We start from the raw sequence: 17,894 nt of genomic DNA on the forward strand, positions 1-17,894 counted from the left end.
ATTCTAGGAACATAGCCTATTATTTTACGGCCCGCCGTACCCCGCTTTGGTAACTAAGTGTACCCCATGTAACGCTCCTTGAGGGGGGGGGGTCCCGCTGTTCTGGCTCCAAAGGTTATGTAAATGCTCAAGGACCCTGACTGCACTCCTGCTCTTCCGAGACGTGGAGTGCATCCGCAGAGCAGTTTACGTCCTAATATGAGGTATGTCCTTACTCCAAAGAAATGTATTTGCAAATTTACGGTGACATTTTCTCCTATTACCACTTGTGAAAAAAATCTAATTTTTCATTTTCACATCCCATTTAAATGAACAATTCTCAAACACCTGTGGGGTATTAAGGCTCACTGTACCTCTTGTTACGTTCCTTGAGGGGTGTAGTTTCCTAAATACTATGCCATGTGGTTTTATTTTTGCTGTTCTGGCACCATAGGGGCTTCCTAAATGTGACATGCCCCCCAAAAAAAATTTCAGCAAAAGTTGCTTTCCAAAAGCCAAATGCGACTCCTTTTCTTCTGAGCATTGTAGTGCGCTAGCAGTGCACTTGACGTCCACACATGGGGTATTTCCATACTCAGAAGAGATGGGGTTACAAATTTTGGAGGGGAAATTTTCTCCTATTACCCCTTGTAAAAAATTTTAATTTGGGGGAAAACAGCATTTTAGTGGGAAAAAAAAAATCATTTACACATCCAATTTCAACAAAAAGTCGTCAAACACCTGTGGGGTGTTAAGGATCACTGTACCCCTTGTTACGTTCCTTGAGGGGTATAGTTTCCAAAATAGTATGCCATGTGGATTATTTTTGCTGTTCTGGCACATTAGGGGCTTTCTAAATGTGACATGCCCCCCAAAAACCATTTCAGAAAAACTCACTCTCCAAAATCCCATTGTCTCTCCTTCCCTTCTGAGCCCTCTAGTGCACACGCAGAACACTTTACATCCATATATGAGGTGTTTCCTCAAGAGAAATTGGGTAACAAATTTTGGGGGGCTTTTTCTCCTTTTACCCCTTGTAAAATTTAAAAAACTGGGTCTACAAGAACATGCGAGTGTAAATGAAGATATTGAATTTTCTCCTTCACCTTCCTGCTATTCCTGTGAAACACCTAAAGGTTTAACACACTTACTGAATGTCATTTTGAATACTTTTGGGAGGGGGGGGGCAGTTTTTATAATGGGGTCATTTATGGGGTATTTCTAAAAAGACGACCCCTCAAATCTACTTCAAAACTTGAAAAATTCCGATTTTGAAAATTTTGTGAAAAACTGGAAAATTGCTGCTGAACTTTGAAGCCCTCTGATGTCTTCCAAAAGTAAAAACATGTCAACTTGCAAACACAAAGTAGACATATTGTATATGTGAATCATTATATAATGTATTTGGAATGTCTATTTTCCTTATAAGCAGAGAGTTTCAAAGTAAAAAAAAAAAAAAAAATGCAACATTTTCAAATTTTTCATCAAATTTTGGGATTTTTTACCAAGAAAGGATGCGAGTAATGCTGAAAATTTACCACTATGTTATAGTAGAATATGTCGCAAAAAAACTCTCTTGGAATCAGAATCAATAGTAAAAGCATCTAAGAGTTATTAATGCTTAATATGACAGTGGTCAGGTTTGCAAAAAATGCTCTGGTCCTTAAGGTGAAAATGGACTTGGTCCTTAACCCCTTAAGGACCAAGGACCTACCGGTACGTCCTTGGTCCTGCTCTCCTGATATAACGCGGGGTTACACAGTAACCCCGCGTCATATCACGGCGGGCCCGGCGTCATAGTGAAGCCGGAACCCGCCTCTAATAGCGCGCAGCGCCGATCGCGGCGCCGCGCGCTATTAACCCTTTAGCCGCGCGCTCAGAGCTGAGCGGCTAAAAGTGAAAGTGAAAGTTGTCGGCTAGCTCAGTCGGGCTGTTCGGGATAGCCGTGGCTAATCGCGGCATCCCGAACAGCTTACAGGACAGCAGGAGGGCCCCTACCTGCCTCCTCGCTGTCCGATCGCCGAATGACTGCTCAGTGCCTGAGATCCAGGCATGAGCAGTCATGCGGCAGAATCGTTGATCACTGGTTTCTTATGATGGGACCTATAACACTGCAAAAAAAAAAAAAGTGAATAAAGATCATTTAACTCCTCCCCTATTAAAAGTTTGAATCACCCCCCTTTTCCAATAAAAAAAAAAAACACAGAGTAAATAAAAATAAAAATAAACATATATGGTATCACCGCGTGCGGAAATGTCCGAATTATAAAAATATATCATTAATTAAACTGCTCGGTCAATGGTGTGCGCGCAAAAAAATTCCAAACTCCAAAATAGTGCATTTTTGGTCACTTTTTATATCATTTAAAAATAAATAAAAAGCGATCAATAAGTTCTATCAATGCAAAAATGGTACCGTTAAAAACTTCAGATCACGGCGCAAAAAATGAGCCCTCATACCACCCCATACATGGAAAAATAAAAAAGTTATAGGGGTCAGAAGATGACAATTTTAAACGTATTTATTTTCCTGCATGTAGTTATGATTTTTTCCAGAAGTCCGACAAAATCAAACCTATATAAGTAGGGTATCATTTTAATTGTATGGACCTACAGAATAAAGATAAGGTGTCATTTTTACCGAAAAATGTACTACGTAGAAACGGAAGCCCCCAAAAGTTACAAAACGGCGTTTTTTTTTTTCAATTTTGTCGCACAATGATTTTTTTTTTCCGTTTCACCGTAGATTTATGGGCAAAATGACTGACGTCATTACAAAGTAGAATTGGTGGCGCAAAAAATAAGCCATAATATGGATTTTTAGGTGCAAAATTGAAAGAGTTATGATTTTTTAAAGGCAAGGAGCAAAAAACGAAAATGCAAAAACGGAAAAAAACCCGGTCCTTAAGGGGTTAACCCCTTAATGATGCAGGGTACTTTCGGTTTTTGCATTTTCATTCTTTCCTTATCACCTTCTAAAAATCATAACGCTTTCAATTTTGCACCTAAAAATCCATATGATGGCTTATTTTTTGCTCCACCAATTCTACTTTGCAGTGACATTGGTCATTTTACCCCCAAAATCCACGGCAAAGCGGCAAAAAAAAATTATTGTGCGAGAAAATGGAACAAAAAATGCCATTTTGTAACTTTTGGGGGCTTCCGTTTCTACGCAGTGCATCTTTTGGTAAAAATGACACCTACAGTATTTATTGGTGTATAACACGCATTTTTTAGGCAAAATTTTTTAGCCTAAAGTCTATCTGCGTGTTATATGCAGATAAGCCGATGCAGTTCAATGATTTAAAGCGGGCGCTCGTCATTGCGTAGCGCAGCGCATAGCAACGACGCATAGACGCCACAACGGAGCCAGAAGCAGCGCGGACCCGACCCCAGCAACAGGTAATCATAAAACCGGGGATGGGGGAGGCAATGGGGCAGCGGCGCCGATAGCGAGGGGGAGAGAAGTGGTGGCAGCAGAGCTCTAGACCCCAGGAAAGGCAGGGGGAGAGAAGCGGGCTGCGATGGCCTCTCTCCCCCTGCCTTTCCTGGGGGCTTCTGCGGGGTCAGAAACAATATATCGGGGTATACACATGCACACACACGCACCCTCATTTTACCAAGGATATTTGGGTAAAAAACTTTTTTAACCCAAATATCCTTGGTAAAATGAGAATGCGTGTTATAGGCCGTTGCGTGGTATACCCCGATAAATATCTGACCTCTATAACTTTTTTATTTTTCCGCATATGGGGATGTATGAGGACTCATTTTTTGCGCTGTGATCTGATGCTTTTATCGGTATCATTTTTGTTTTGATTGGACTTTTTGATCGGTTTTATTCACTTTTTATGGTATTAAAAGTGACCAAAAATATGCTATTTTGGACTTTGGAATTTATTTAAATGTACGCCATAGACCGAGCGGTTTCATTACCGACATATTTTTATAGTTCGGACATTTACGCACCCGGCGATACCACATATGTTTATTTTTATTTACACTGTTTATTTTTTCTTATTGGGAAAAGGGGGGGATTCTTACTTTTATTATGGAAGGGGTTAAATGATCTTAACACTTTATTTTCACTTTTTTTTGCAGTGTTATAGCCCCCATAGGAGACTATAACACTGCACACACTGATCTTCTACACTGATCACTGCCAGGCAATAGCCTGGCATTGATCAGTGTTATCGCCACTTGACTGCTCCTGCCTGGATCTCAGGCATGGAGCAGTCATTCGGCAATCGGACAGCGAGCAGGCAGGTAGTGACCCTCCTGCAAGCTGTTCAGGACATCGCGATTTCATCACGGTGGTCCCAAACAGCTCCAATGAGTTAACCGGCAAAGCTTACTTTCACTTTAGACGCGGCAATCAACTTTGATCGCCGCGTCTGAAGGGTTAATACCGGGCATCACTGCAATCGGTGATGTCCGGTATTAGCCGTGGGTCCCGGCCGTTGATGGCCGCCGGGACAAACGCAATATGACACTTGGTCAGCGCGTGACCCCGCGCAGGACGTATGCATACATCCTGTAGTGGGAAGGGGTTAACTCCTTGGGGACGGAGCCCATTGTAACCCTAGGGACGGGAGCATGTTTTGCAATTCTGACCACTGTCACTTTAAGCATTAATAACTCTGGGTTGCTTTTACTTTTCATTCTGATTCCGAGATTGTTTTTCGTGACATATTCAACTTCATGTTAGTGGTAAATTTTTGTCGATACTTGCATCATTTCTTGGTGAAAAATTCCAAAATTTGATGAAAAAATAGAAAGCTCTCTGCTTGTAAGGAAAACAGACATTCCAAATAAATGATATATTGATTCACAAATACAATATGTCTACTTTATGTTTGCATCATAAAGTTGACATGTTTTTACTTTTGGAAGACATCAGAGGGCTTCAAAGTTCAGCAGCAATTTTCCAATTTTTCACAAAATTTTCAAAATCTGAATTTTTCAGGGACCAGTTCAGTTTTGAAGTGGATTTGAAGGGCCTACATATTGGAAATACCCCATAAATGACCCCATTATAAAAACTGCACCCCTCAAAGTATCCAAAATGACATTCAGAAAGTTTGTTTACCTTTTAGGTGTTTCACAGGAATAGCAGCAAAGTGAAGGAGAAAATTTGAAATCTTCATTTTTTACACTCGCATGTTCTTGTAGACCCAGTTTTTTAATTTTTACAAGGGGTAATAGGAGAAAAAGCCCCCCAAAATTTGTAACCCAATTTCTCTCGAGTAAGGAAATACCTCATATGTGTATGTCAACTGTTCGGAGGGCGCAGTAGAGGGCACAGAAGGGAAGGAGCGACAATGGGATTTTGGAGAGTGAATTTTTCTGAAATGGTTTTTGAGGGGCATGTCACATTTAGGAAGCCCCTATGTGCCAGAACAGCAAAAAATAAACAAACAAACACATGGCATACTATTTTGGAAACTACACCCCTCAAGGCACGTAACAAGGGGTCCAGTGAGCCTTAACACCCCACAGGTGTTTGACGACTTTTTGTGAAAGTCAGATATGTAAATGAAAGAAAAAATTTTTCACTAAAGTGCAGTTTTTTCCCCCAAATTTACCATTTTGACAAAGGGTAATGAGAGAAAATGCCCCCCAAAATGTGTAACCCCATCTCTTCTGAGTATGGAAATACCCCATGTTAGGGTGTAAAATGCTCTGCGGGCGAACTACAATGCTAAGAAGAGAAGGAGTCACATTAGGAAAGCAAATTTTACTGAAATGGTTTTTGGGGGGCATGTGGCATTTAGGAAGCCCCTATGGTGCCAGAACAGCACAAAATACCCACATGGAATACTATTTTGGAAACTACACCCCTCAAGGAACGTAACAAGGGGTACAGTGAGCCTTAACCCCTTAAGGACCAGGCCATTTTACACCTTAAGGACCAGAGCGTTTTTTGCAATTCTGACCACTGTCACTTCAAACATTAATAACTATGGAATGCTTTTAGTTATCATTCTGATTCCGAGATTGTTTTTTCGTGACATATTCTACTTTAACTTAGTGGTAAATTTTTATGGTAACTTGCATCCTTTCTTGGTGAAAAATCCCCAAATTTGATGAAAAAAAATGAAAATTTAGCATTTTTCTAACTTTGAAGCTCTCTGCTTGTAAGGAAAATGGATATTCAAAATATATTTTTCTGGGTTCACATATACAATATGTCTACTTTATGTTTGCATCATAAAATTTATGAGTTTTTACTTTTGGAAGACACCAGAGGGCTTCAAAGTTCAGCAGCAATTTTGAAATTTTTCACAAAATTTTCAAACTCACAATTTTTCAGGGACCAGTTCAGTTTTGAAGTGGATTTGAAGGGTCTTCATATTAGAAATACCCCATAAAAGACCCCATTATAAAAACTAGACCCCCCAAAGTATTCAAAATGACATTCAGTAAGTGTATTAACCCTTTAGGTGTTTCACAGGAATAGCAGCAAAGTGAAGGAGAAAATTCACAATCTTCATTTTTTACACTCGCATGTTCTTGTAGACCCAATTTTTGAATTTTTGCAAGGGGTAAAAAGGAGAAAATTTTTACTTGTATTTGTAACCCAATTTCTCTCGAGTAAGGACATACCTCATATGTCTATGTTAATTGTTCAGCGGGCGCAGTTGAGGGCTCAGAAGGGAAGGAGTGACAAATGGTTTTTGGGGGGCATGTCACCTTTAGGAAGCCCGTATGGTGCCAGGACAGCAAAAAAAAAAAAACAAACACATGGCATACCATTTTGGAAACTAGACCCCTCGGGGAATGTAACAAGGGGTAATGTGAACCTTAATACCCTACAGGTGTTTCACGACTTTTGCATATGTGAATAAATTTTTTTTTTTTTACCTAAAATGCTTGGTTTCCCAACATTTTTTCATTTTTAAAAAGGGTAATAGCAGAAAATACCCCTCAAAATTTGAAGCCCAATTTCTCCCGATCAGAAAACACCCAATATGGGGGTGAAAAGTGCTCTGCTGGCGCACTACAGGTCTCAGAAGAGAAGGAGTCACATTTGGCTTTTTGAAAGCAAATTTTGCTCTGGGGGCATGCCGCATTTAGGAAGCCCTTATAGTGCCAGGACAGCAAAAAAAAAAAAAAAAAAACACATGGCATACCATTTTGGAAACTAGACCCCCCGGGAAACGTAACAAGGGGTTAAGTGAACCTTTATACCCCACAGGTGTTTCATGACTTTTGTATATGTCAAAAAAAAGGTTTTTGTTTTTTACCTAAAATGCTTGTTTTCCCAAAAATTTTACATTTTTAAAAATGGTAATTTCAGAAAATACCCCCCAAAATTTGTAACACAATGTCTCCCTAGTACGGCGATACCCCATATGTGACCCTAAACTGTTGCCTTGAAATACGACAGGGCTCCAAAGTGAGAGCGCCATGCGCATTTGAGGCCTAAATTAGGGACTTGCATAGGGGTGGACATAGGGGTATTCTACGCCAGTGATTCCCAAACAGGTTGCCTCCAGCTGTTGTAAAACTCCCAGCATGCCTGGACAGTCAGTGGCTGTCTGGCAATACTGGGAGTAGTTGTTTTGCAACAGCTGGAGGCTCTGTTTTGGAAACAGTGGCGTACCAGACGTTTTTCATTTTTATTGGGGAGGGGGGCTGTGTAGGGGTATGTGTATATGTAGTGTTTTTTACTTTTTATTTTGTGTTAGTGTAGTGTAGTGTTTTTAGGGTACAGTCGTACGGGCGGGGGCAGCTGTTAATAAAGTTGGGATCCATGACGTGTGCCGCGGACGTGTTATTCTTACACCTGAGTTAATCATCTCTTCTGCTGCCGTCCGGACCCTGTTTAAAGTGAGCTTCCGTGTACCTGCAGTACCCTGCATTGTACGGTGAATATGTGGTAGTGCCAGCTATTTTCTCTCTTCGTATTTGGGGGTTCAAAGTAAGTTTTCCTCTGGGAGTTTGAACTGCGGCGGAAAATTAGCTACAGCTCAAACTTGTAGAAGGAAACCCACTGTAAACCCGCCCGTGTGAATGTACCCTGTACATTCACATGGTGGGGGCACCCCAAACCTTCAGCTGTTACAAAACTACAACTCCCAGAATGACACACCGTACATGCTGGGAGTTGTAGTTTTACAACAGCTAGGCACACTGGTGGGGAACCACTGAGTTAGGAAACAGACTCTAGCTCAGTGTTTCCCAACCAGTGTGCCTACAGCTGTTGCAAAACTACAATTCCCAGCATGGCCAGACAGTCAGATATGAAAATCCCCATCGAAAAATATGCTGCTCTGGACAGTTCCTACAATGGACAGAGGTGTCAGCATAGAGCACTGTGGTCGTGACAAAATAAATCCTCCCCAAAAAAGAACTTCCTCTGTAGTATACAGCTGCTAATAAGTACTGGAAGGATTGAGAATTTTTAATAGAAGTAATTTACAAATCTGTTTAACTTGCCACTAGTTGATTTAAAAAAAAATATAAAATAAAATAAATAAAAAAAAAAAAAGAAAAGGAAAAAAAAAAGTTTTCCACCGGAGTACCCCTTTAAAGGAAAACTGTCACTTGTTTTCTCCTGCACTATCCACAGTACTGGTGGATAGTGCGGGGCACGCTGATTTAAATGAGCCCTACCTTGTCCGGATCTGCGCCGCTGTTCTCCCGCAATTGTAGTTTTATTATCTGTTGAAATCTTCCTGTAGCTGGCACGGGCGGGGCTTCGGCGCTTAACCCCTTGGGGACGGAGCCCATTATGACCCTAAGGACGGGAGCATTTTTTGCAAATCTGACCACTGTCACTTTAAGCATTAATAACTCTGGGATGCTTTTACTTATAAATTTGATTCAGAGATTGTTTTTTCGTGACATATTCTACTTTATTGTAGTAGTAAATTTTTGTCGACACTTGCATCATTTCTTGGTGAAAAATTCCAAAATTTGATGAAAAATTTGAAAATTTAGCATTTTTCTAACTTTGAAACTCTCTGCTTGTAAGGAAAATAGACATTCCAAATAAATTATATATTGATTCACATATACAATATGTCTACTTTATATTTGCATCATAAAGTTGACATGTTTTTACTTTTGGAAGACATCAGAGGGCTTCAAAGTTCAACAGCAATTTTCAAACTTTTCACAAAATTTTCAAAACCGGAATTTTTCAGGGACCAGTTCAGTTTTGAAGTGGATTTGAAGGGCCTTCAAATGAGAAATACCCCACAAATGACTCAATTATAAAAGCTGCACCCCTCAAAGTATCCAAAATGACATTCAGTAAGTTTGTTAACCCTTTAGGTGTTTCACAGGAATAGCAGCAAAGTGAAGGAGAAAATTCAAAATCTTCATTTTTTACACTCGCATGTTCTTGTAGACCCAGTTTTTGAATTTTTACAAGTGGTAATAGGAGAACAAGCCCCCCAAAATTTGTAACCCAATTTCATTCGAGTAAGGAAATACCTCATATGTGTATGTCAAGTGTTCAGAGGGCGCAGTAGAGGGCTCAGAAGGGAAGGAGCAACAATGGGATTTTGGAGAGTGAATTTTGCCGAAATGGTTTTTGGGGGGCATGTCACATTTAGGAAGCACCTATGGTGCCAGAACATCAGAAAACCCCACATGGCATACCATTTTGGAAATTACACCCCTCAAGGCATGTAACAAGGGGTCCAGTGAGCCTTAACACCACGCAGGTGTTTGACGACTTTTCCGTTAACATCGGATGTGTAAATGAAGAAAAAAAAATTTCACTAAAGTGCAGTTTTTTCCCCAAATTTACCATTTTTACAAAGGGTTATGGGAGAGAATGCCCCATCTCTTCTGACTATGGAAATGCCCCATGTTAGGACGTAAAATGCTTTGCGGGCGAACTACAATGCTCAGAAGAGAAGGAGCGCCATTGAGCTTTTGGAAAGAGAATTCGTTTGGAATGGTAGTCAGGGGCCCTGTGGTGCCAGAACAGTGGACTCCCCCAAATGTGACCCCCATTTTGGGAAATACACCCCTCACAGAATTTAATAAGGGGTGCAGTGAGTATTTACACCCCACTGGCGTTTGACAGATCTTTGGAACAGTGGACTGTGCAGATGAAAAATAAAACTTTTCATTTTCACGGACTACTGTTCCAAAAATCTGTCAGACACCTGTGGGGCGTAAATGCTCACTGTACCCATTAATACACTACATGAGGGGTGTAGTTTCCAAAATGGGGTCACATGTGGGGGGGGGTCCATTGTTCTGGCGCTATGGGGGCTTTGTAAACTCATGCGGCCTTCAATTCCGTACAAATTTTCTCTTCAAAATCCCAATGGCGCTCCTTCTCTTCTGAGCATTGTAGTTCTCTTGTGAAAATGAAAAATGTAGGATAACACCAGCATCTTAGTGAAAACATTTTTTTTTTTTTTTCAATTTCCCATCCAAATTTAATGAAAATTTGTCAAACACCTGTGGGGTGTTCAGGTGCACTATACCCCTTGTTACGTTCCATGGGGGGTGTAGTTTAATAAATGGGGGTCACATGTGGGTATTTATGTTTTGGCGTTTATGTCAGAACCACTGTAAAATCAGACACCCCTGTGCAAATCACCAATTTAGGCCTCAAATGGACATGGTGAGCTCCTGAGCCTTGTTGTGTGCCCGCAGAGCATTTTACGCCCACATATGGGGTATTTCCGTACTCAGGAGAAATTGCGTTACAAATTTTGGGGGGCTTTTTGGTGTAGCCCCCAACTTTTCCTTTTCATAAGGGGTAAAAGGAGAAAAAGCCCCCCAAAATTTGTAGTGCAATTTCTCCCGAATACGGAAATACCCCGTATGTGGCCCTAAACTGTTTCCTTGAAATACGACAGGGCTCCAAAATGAGAGAGCGCCATGCGCATTTGAGGACTAAATTAGGAATTGCATAGGGGTGGACATAGGGGTATTCTACGCCAGTGATTCCCAAACAGGGTGCCTCCAGCTGTTGCTTAACTCCTAGCATGCCTAGACAGTCAGTGGCTGTCCAGAAATGCTGGGAGCTGTTGTTTTGCAACAGCTGGAGGCTCCGTTTCGGAAACACTACCGTACAATACGTTTTTCATTTTTCTTGGGGGGACAGTGTAAGGGGGTGTATATGTAGTGTTTTACCCTTTATTTTGTGTTATTGTAGTGTTTTTAGGGTACATTTGCACTGGCGTGTTACGGTGAGTTTCCAGCTAGGAGTTTGAGCTGAGGCGAAAAATTTGCCGCAGACCAAACTTGAAGCAGGAAACTTACTGTAAACCTGCCCGTGTGAATGTACCCTGTACGTTCACATGGGGGCAAACCTCCAGCTGTTTCAAAACCACAACTCCCGGCATGTACTGACAGACCGTGCATGCTGGGAGTTGTACTTTTGCAACAGCTGGAGGCACACTGGTTGGAAAACCTTCAGTTAGGTTCTGCTACCCAACTCAGTATTTTCCAACCAGAGTGCCTCCAGCTGTTGCAAAACTACAACTCCCAGCACGTACTAATCGCCGAAGGGCATGCTGAGACAGCTGTTTGGGCATGCTGGGATTTGCAGTTTTGCAACATCTGGAGGGCTACAGATTATAGACCACTGCACAGTGATCTCTATTCTGTGACACTCCAGATGTTGCAAAACTACAAATCCCAGCATACCCAGACAGCAAAGAGCTGTTTGAGCATGCTAGGAGTTGTAGTTTTGCAAGATCTGGAGGGATACAGTTTAGAGACCACTGTATAGTGGTCTCAAACTGCAGCCCTCTAGCTGTTGCAAAACTACATATTCCAGCATGCACTAACAGCTGTCTGGGCATGCTGGGAGTTGTAGTTTTGCAACATCTGGAGGGCTACAGTCTCAGACTGTAGCCCTCCAGATGTTGCTAGGCAACTTACCGACTCCCGTAGGATCCAGGGAGCCGTCCTCTTCTGCCGCATGACGTCGCCGCCCGATCTCCGTCACCGCCCGCCGATCACCGTCGCCTCCGGAAGGGGAAAAAGACCTTCGGCGTTCGGTCCCCTTCGTTTCCCCGTTCTGCCCCGCCTATTGTGGGTGGGCAGGACGGGGAAAACGAAAGTAAACCCCTCCGCCCCCGATCTGCTATTGGTGGTCGCGTCTAGACCACCAATAGCAGGGATAGGAGGGATGGCACCCCTGCCACCTCACTCCTATGCCTTCAGGGGGATCGTAGTTGTCTTAGACAACCGCAATCCCCCTTCTATTCCTGGTCACCGAGTCACCATAGACCCGTAATGGGCGCAAATCGCAAGTGTGAATTCACTTGCGATTTGCGCTAATCGCCGACATGGGGGGGGGTCTAATGACCCCCCCGGGTATCTGCACGGCGGGGACCGGAATTCCCACGAGCGTATGGATACGGCCTGCAGCGGAATTACACTTATCCCCTATCCACAGAATAGGGGATAAGTGTTTGATCGCGGGGGGTCCGACCGCTTGGACCCCCGTCGATCTCCCTAACGGGGCGCCGGCATTAGCGCCCATGGTGACGTAGCATCGACCTAGAGGTCGACGGTGACGCCCCGTCTCCTCCCCGTCCCCATACAGTTCTATGGGGGATGCGGGGAGGCACGAATGCTGCCTCCCCGCCTCTCCCATAGAGATGTATGGAGGAGGCGTACCGGCCGCAATGTCATGCTGCGGCTGGCACGCCCCCTGCACGGGAGAGCCGCGGCCCCGTACAGGAGATCGCCGGGGGCCCCAGCGTTCAGACCCTCCGCGATCAAACACTTATCCCCTATGTTGAGGATAGGGGATAAGTGTTTGTTCGCTGCAGATGTCCTTTAAGTACCAGGACCCAAGGGCGAATGCATACGCCCTTCGTCCCCAACAGGTTAACTGGCACTGACGTCAGCGCCGCTTATGAATATTGATTCCCCCTCCAGCTCTCCCTCTCTTTGCCGCTCGTAACTGGGGGGATGAATATTCCTAAGCGGCGCTGACGTCAGTGCCAGTTAAGCGCCGAAGCCCCGCTCGTGCCAGTTACAGCAAGATTTCAACAGATAAAACTACAATTGCGGGAGAACAGCGGCGCAGATCCGGACAAGGTAGGGCTAATTTTAATCAGCGTCTATCGCACTATCCATCAGTACCTGTGGATAGTGCGGGAGAAAACAAGTGACAGTTTTCCTTTAAAGTTTCATATTTTATTCATGGCAATTCAGACATAATGGAAGTTATTTATTTATTTATTTTTTTTTGCCGTAGTTTTCCTTTAAGGGCTGCAATATTCATTTTAAAAGGAGTACTCCACTGGCCAGCATTCGGAACTATACATTCCGAATGCTGTTTTCTTGCTGCGGAGTCGGCCACACCCATTGTGACATCATGGTCACGCCCCCTCAATGCAACTCAATGAGAGGGGGTGTGAAGACGCTGGCCAGTGGAGTACCCCTTTAAGGCTCATAATGAGGAATCTTCGGCCGGAGATTCCAAGTGCAGTCGGAGCCCACTGATTAAGTCGTTACTAAGACCACATGGACATTGCTGTCCCCATAGATGGCATGCGTTCCACACAGCTTCAGTCCAGAGGATTGCAATATCATCCTTTTGGCACTGGAATTCTGTAGTGTGCACTGTGCAGCAGAATCCCATTGTCATCCACTATATGGAGCTCTGTAAGGAGTCATTACCGGATCTCAACAGACCCATTCAAGTTAATGGGATCCGTTGGTACCCAGTGGAAGAAGTTGTGCTCTGACACATTTTGGGGCCATTCGGTACAAAAAAAAAAAAAAAAAAAAGGTGCGGACCCAGAACAGGACGGAGCACAGCTGCAATGTGAACATCGCCTTTGCCTAATAGTTTGATTCTCTTTGTTGCTTTCATTCCTCATACTGCTCTGGTAAAATGAAAGCTGAGCTCTGATTGGTTAATATGGGCAACAAAGAATCTTACTATAAGACAGCTTGGTAAATATCCCTTATTTTTCATCCTTGGTGGTAAAACTTTCCATCTACACATCCATATAGAGCAGGGGGCCACAACCTATGACTCTCCTGTCCTTACAAAACTACAACTCCCAGCATGTCCTGACAGCCTCAGGTGACCACAAGATGAGAGGACCAGCCATTACAAAGGAATCATTGTACAGTATCAACATATACACAATGGTGAAGGGCAAAACCGCAGATACAAAGCATACAAGTGAAAATACATACATACATGCAACATAGTGACTGGATTAGGACTGTCCTACTATACACATGCTCTCTGGTTAGTGCTTCATAAAGCATAAACCATACGTCACCAGTAAACCTGCCCTATATGTTCTCTCCACACAATACAAGTGTATGTGACCCAGAGAGCAGTACCTGCAGCCGGTATCACGTGTGCAGCCTCCGCTCTTCTGCTCCAACCAGCCCTCACTCACTTCCTTGTACCGTATGTCATCTACATTTCCTGCATCACCGTATAACTTAGAATAGAAGACCATTCTTTCTGTTACTTCATAGTTCTGCTCTAGGACTGCAGTGTATGATAGCATTACTACGGCGTCCAATTTAGGACATTGTCAGTCATAACTCTGTCCCGCGTCAGACGAAATGGCGTCCCGCCCCCTCCCTCAGACCTATCGCTGTCAGTGGTCAGCCGCAACTCCGTCCCCCATCAGGCGAAACAGCGTCCCACCTCCTCCCTCACACCAATCAACGTCATCCTTCAGCCGCAACTCCCTCTTCCAAAACACCATCATGTCTCAGATGATTCCCTCTAATATGCAACTTTCTGCCGCATAGCAGAGCCGACGCTGCACAGCATGTATAGCAGAGTCAAAACTGTGAAATTTGCACATGTACTACAGACACTACATGTGCTAAAGAATCTGTATAGCAGAGCCGACACTGAATATTGTGTACAGCAGAACCCGTAGAGCAGAGCGCCAACCTTGACTCGGCTCTGCTACACGGCAGGAAGGTTTTTTGTCTGAGGGATGACGGAGTTTCGCAAGAGGGAGGAGGGAGTTGCAGCTGACGCCTAACGGAGATTGGTCCTAAAATGGACACCGTACATTACATTATAATTTAGGATTTTCCTAGTTTGACGACGGAAAATATAGATTTTATAAAGACAGGAGGCGAGTATCAAATGCATTATCCTTCTTTATTCAGCCCAATAGCAGAAAGAAATGCAATGTAATGTAATACCAAAAGAAAAAAGGGGGTAGTGCTGGTCACCTAGCAACCATCTACACCCCTTTCTACATTCCACCAATCCCATTCCGACTTGCTCCATATTAACCGAATCCAGCTCCACCTCCTCCTCTTTCTTTATGCAGCTATCCCATCGGAACCAATTTGCAGTCTAGGAGAAGGCCAAAACCGACCGAACAGCAAACACGAATCCCACGGCGGATCCAACCAGCAACGAATTCAGGGACTTGTGTCCACTTGGGAAAACCGCTGGAACACGAACCATCCACCAACCTCCCACGAACAGAGAGGTCCGTCGTCAAACTAGGAAAATCCTAAATTTTATGTCAGACAGGAGGCTCGTATCAAATGCATGTTCAAAGCAATAACAGCAATATCACATAACAAAATATTACAATACTGACATCGAAACATGACTCTCTGGCGAAAGTAAAACGTGCGAAACGTGTTTTCCGAAGACCAGTCTGCTGCCTTCATAATGTCCGACAGGGAGCCTCCCGCCTGAGCCACCTCGGTAGCCATGGCTCCCCTAGAAGAATGAGCTTTAAAGACCGAGACATCAATCCCAGCCAGGATCATCGTTTGGCGAACCCAACGTGACAAGGTTGGAGAAGACACCGGAAGATGCGGAGTACAGAAAGATATGAGAAGCTGAGAAAAAGAGTCCGAACGCAATTGTGACGTCATAAGCTCATATGCTTTAAGACACCGCACTACACACAACTTAGGGTGTCCCAGAAAACTCGGATAGAAAACCGTTCTCAGATCGGTCTTCGTCCGACGCAAAATGGAGAAGAGTACACCTAGGGGTGTAAACTGCCTCCTCGATATATCCAATGCCCGAACATCTGACACGCGTTTGATAGAGATCAAACACAACAACGTGGTCAATTTAAATGATAGAAGTTTAAGAGATAATTCTTCATTATCTTCCCAAGAAGAAAACATACGAAAAACCAGGGATACATCCCAAGTAGACTGATACCTAGGTGCAGGAGGACGCTTAAAGCGAATGCCTCGCAAAAGACGGCACACCAACGGGTGTCTACCTAACGTCCCTCCCTCTATTTGGGAATGACGAGAAGAAATCGCGGACCTATAGACATTAATAGTCCGATAAGCCTTCCCGGAGTCAAAAGCCTCCGACAAAAAATTTAAGACTCCGGACACAGGGGCATGAATGGGATCCATCTGCCGTTGTGAGCACCAATGAACCCATAATCCCCAGGCAGATCTGTAAGCCGCTCTGGTGCCTGGAGCCCATGCATCACGCATGAGGTCTCTAGCTGACTGTGAAATTTCGACACTAAGTCCCGGCATCCCGATATCAGCCAAGCCACCAGCCGCAGCTGACCCGACAAGACTAACGGATGTGCTTCCCCCATTGGGTCCTGCAGAAGTGATGGGAAGACGGGGCAGATCCGTGGACAATCTATGGACATCCCGAGTATCTGGGGAAACCAAGATTGGGTCGGCCACCAGGGGGTGACCAGCACCAGAGTGGACGCCTGGGACTCCGCCTGCCACAAGACCTTGGGGATCATGGCAAACGGGGGAAACGCGTACAGCCTTCCCGGAGGCCACGTTTGTAGAAACGCATCCGTGGCCAGCGCCTCCGGATCCGGTTTCCAACTGAAGAAACGTGGTAATCTCCGATTGAGCCGGGATGCGAACAGATCCAGGTCTAAAGGACCCCACAGGTCCCAAAACATTTGGAAAAACCGAAGGATGTAAGGTCCAGTCGCTGCCGTCCGTCAGATGTCTGGAGTTCCAATCCGCCACGGAATTGGAAACTCCCGGCAGATACTCCGCTACAAGAATAATGTCCTTCTGAAGACAGAAAAGCCAAAACTTTGCTATGTCCGCCAACATCTTGGATCTCGTGCCCCCAAAGCGGTTGATGTACCGCACGGCTGATATGTTGTCCATGCGAAGCAGGATACAACAATTCGACCTGTGGGAGGCAAAACTTTTGACCGCAAAGGAACCTGCCAGAAGTTCCAGGCAGTTGATGTGCAATCGGGACTCCTCCGAGGACCACTTGCCTCCCGTGGAGGACGAACCGCACCGGGCACCCCAACCGGTCAGACTGGCATCTGACTCCACAATCAGATCCGGTTTGGAATTGAATATTGTCCTGCCATTCCAGTCCTGAACATGGCGAAGCCACCACAACAGTTCGTCGCGGGCCTCTCTGGACAGAGGTACTTTGTCTGCATAAGTAAGACCCTCTGCCAACCTCTCGGTCTTCAGCCGTTGTAACGCCCTGTAATGAAGCGGTGCCGGTAGAATCGCCTGAACGGAGGCCGACAATAGTCCCACAATGCGGGCAATCGCCCTCAGTGAAACAAGAACTTTCCTGAGCAGGGACCTTATTTCCTTGCGAAGCAACGTAAGCTTCTTGTCTGGAAGACTCAATATGGCCATAGGGGTATTCACCATGAAACCCAGAAATTCTATGTCTTGTGTGGGAACAAATACGGATTTCTTGTGGTTTATCAAGAACCCCAGCTCTGTGAGAAGGGAACTTGTCCATTCCACGTGCCGAATCACCTGTTGAGGGGATTGAGCCATGATCAATATATCGTCGAGATATATGATAAGTCTCACTCCCCGACTTCTGAGAAGAGCCATAACCGGTCTTAGAAGTTTGGTGAAACACCACGGGGCGGACGAGAGTCCGAATGGGAGACGTGTGAACTCCCACTTTTCGTCGTCCCAGAGGAACTGCAGATACTGCTGGGAAGAAGGGTGAATCGGTACCGTGAGGTACGCGTCCT

The 17,894-nt window shown here is 44.4% G+C and overlaps 1 protein-coding gene across 6 annotated transcripts in view; it reads right to left on the bottom strand.

Annotated features, from left to right (window-relative positions):
• Positions 1–14,429, bottom strand: part of TPK1 (thiamin pyrophosphokinase 1) — a 528,320-nt gene extending 513,891 nt beyond the window's left edge. For 3 of the 6 annotated variants that reach the window (XM_056520550.1, XM_056520546.1, XM_056520549.1), the window contains exon 1: positions 14,278–14,429. In XM_056520550.1, coding sequence (XP_056376525.1) covers positions 14,278–14,399 — 122 coding nt within the window. In that variant the 5' untranslated portion in view covers positions 14,400–14,429. Of the gene's footprint in view, positions 1–14,128; positions 14,220–14,277 lie in introns of those variants that run through there. The other 3 variants (XM_056520551.1, XM_056520547.1, XM_056520553.1) reach the window with 2 other exon arrangements.
• Between the last annotated feature and the right edge of the window lie 3,465 nt (positions 14,430–17,894).

The sequence above is a fragment of the Hyla sarda genome, chromosome 5 (genome assembly GCF_029499605.1).
Source record: "Hyla sarda isolate aHylSar1 chromosome 5, aHylSar1.hap1, whole genome shotgun sequence".
Classification (NCBI taxonomy): domain Eukaryota; kingdom Metazoa; phylum Chordata; class Amphibia; order Anura; family Hylidae; genus Hyla; species Hyla sarda.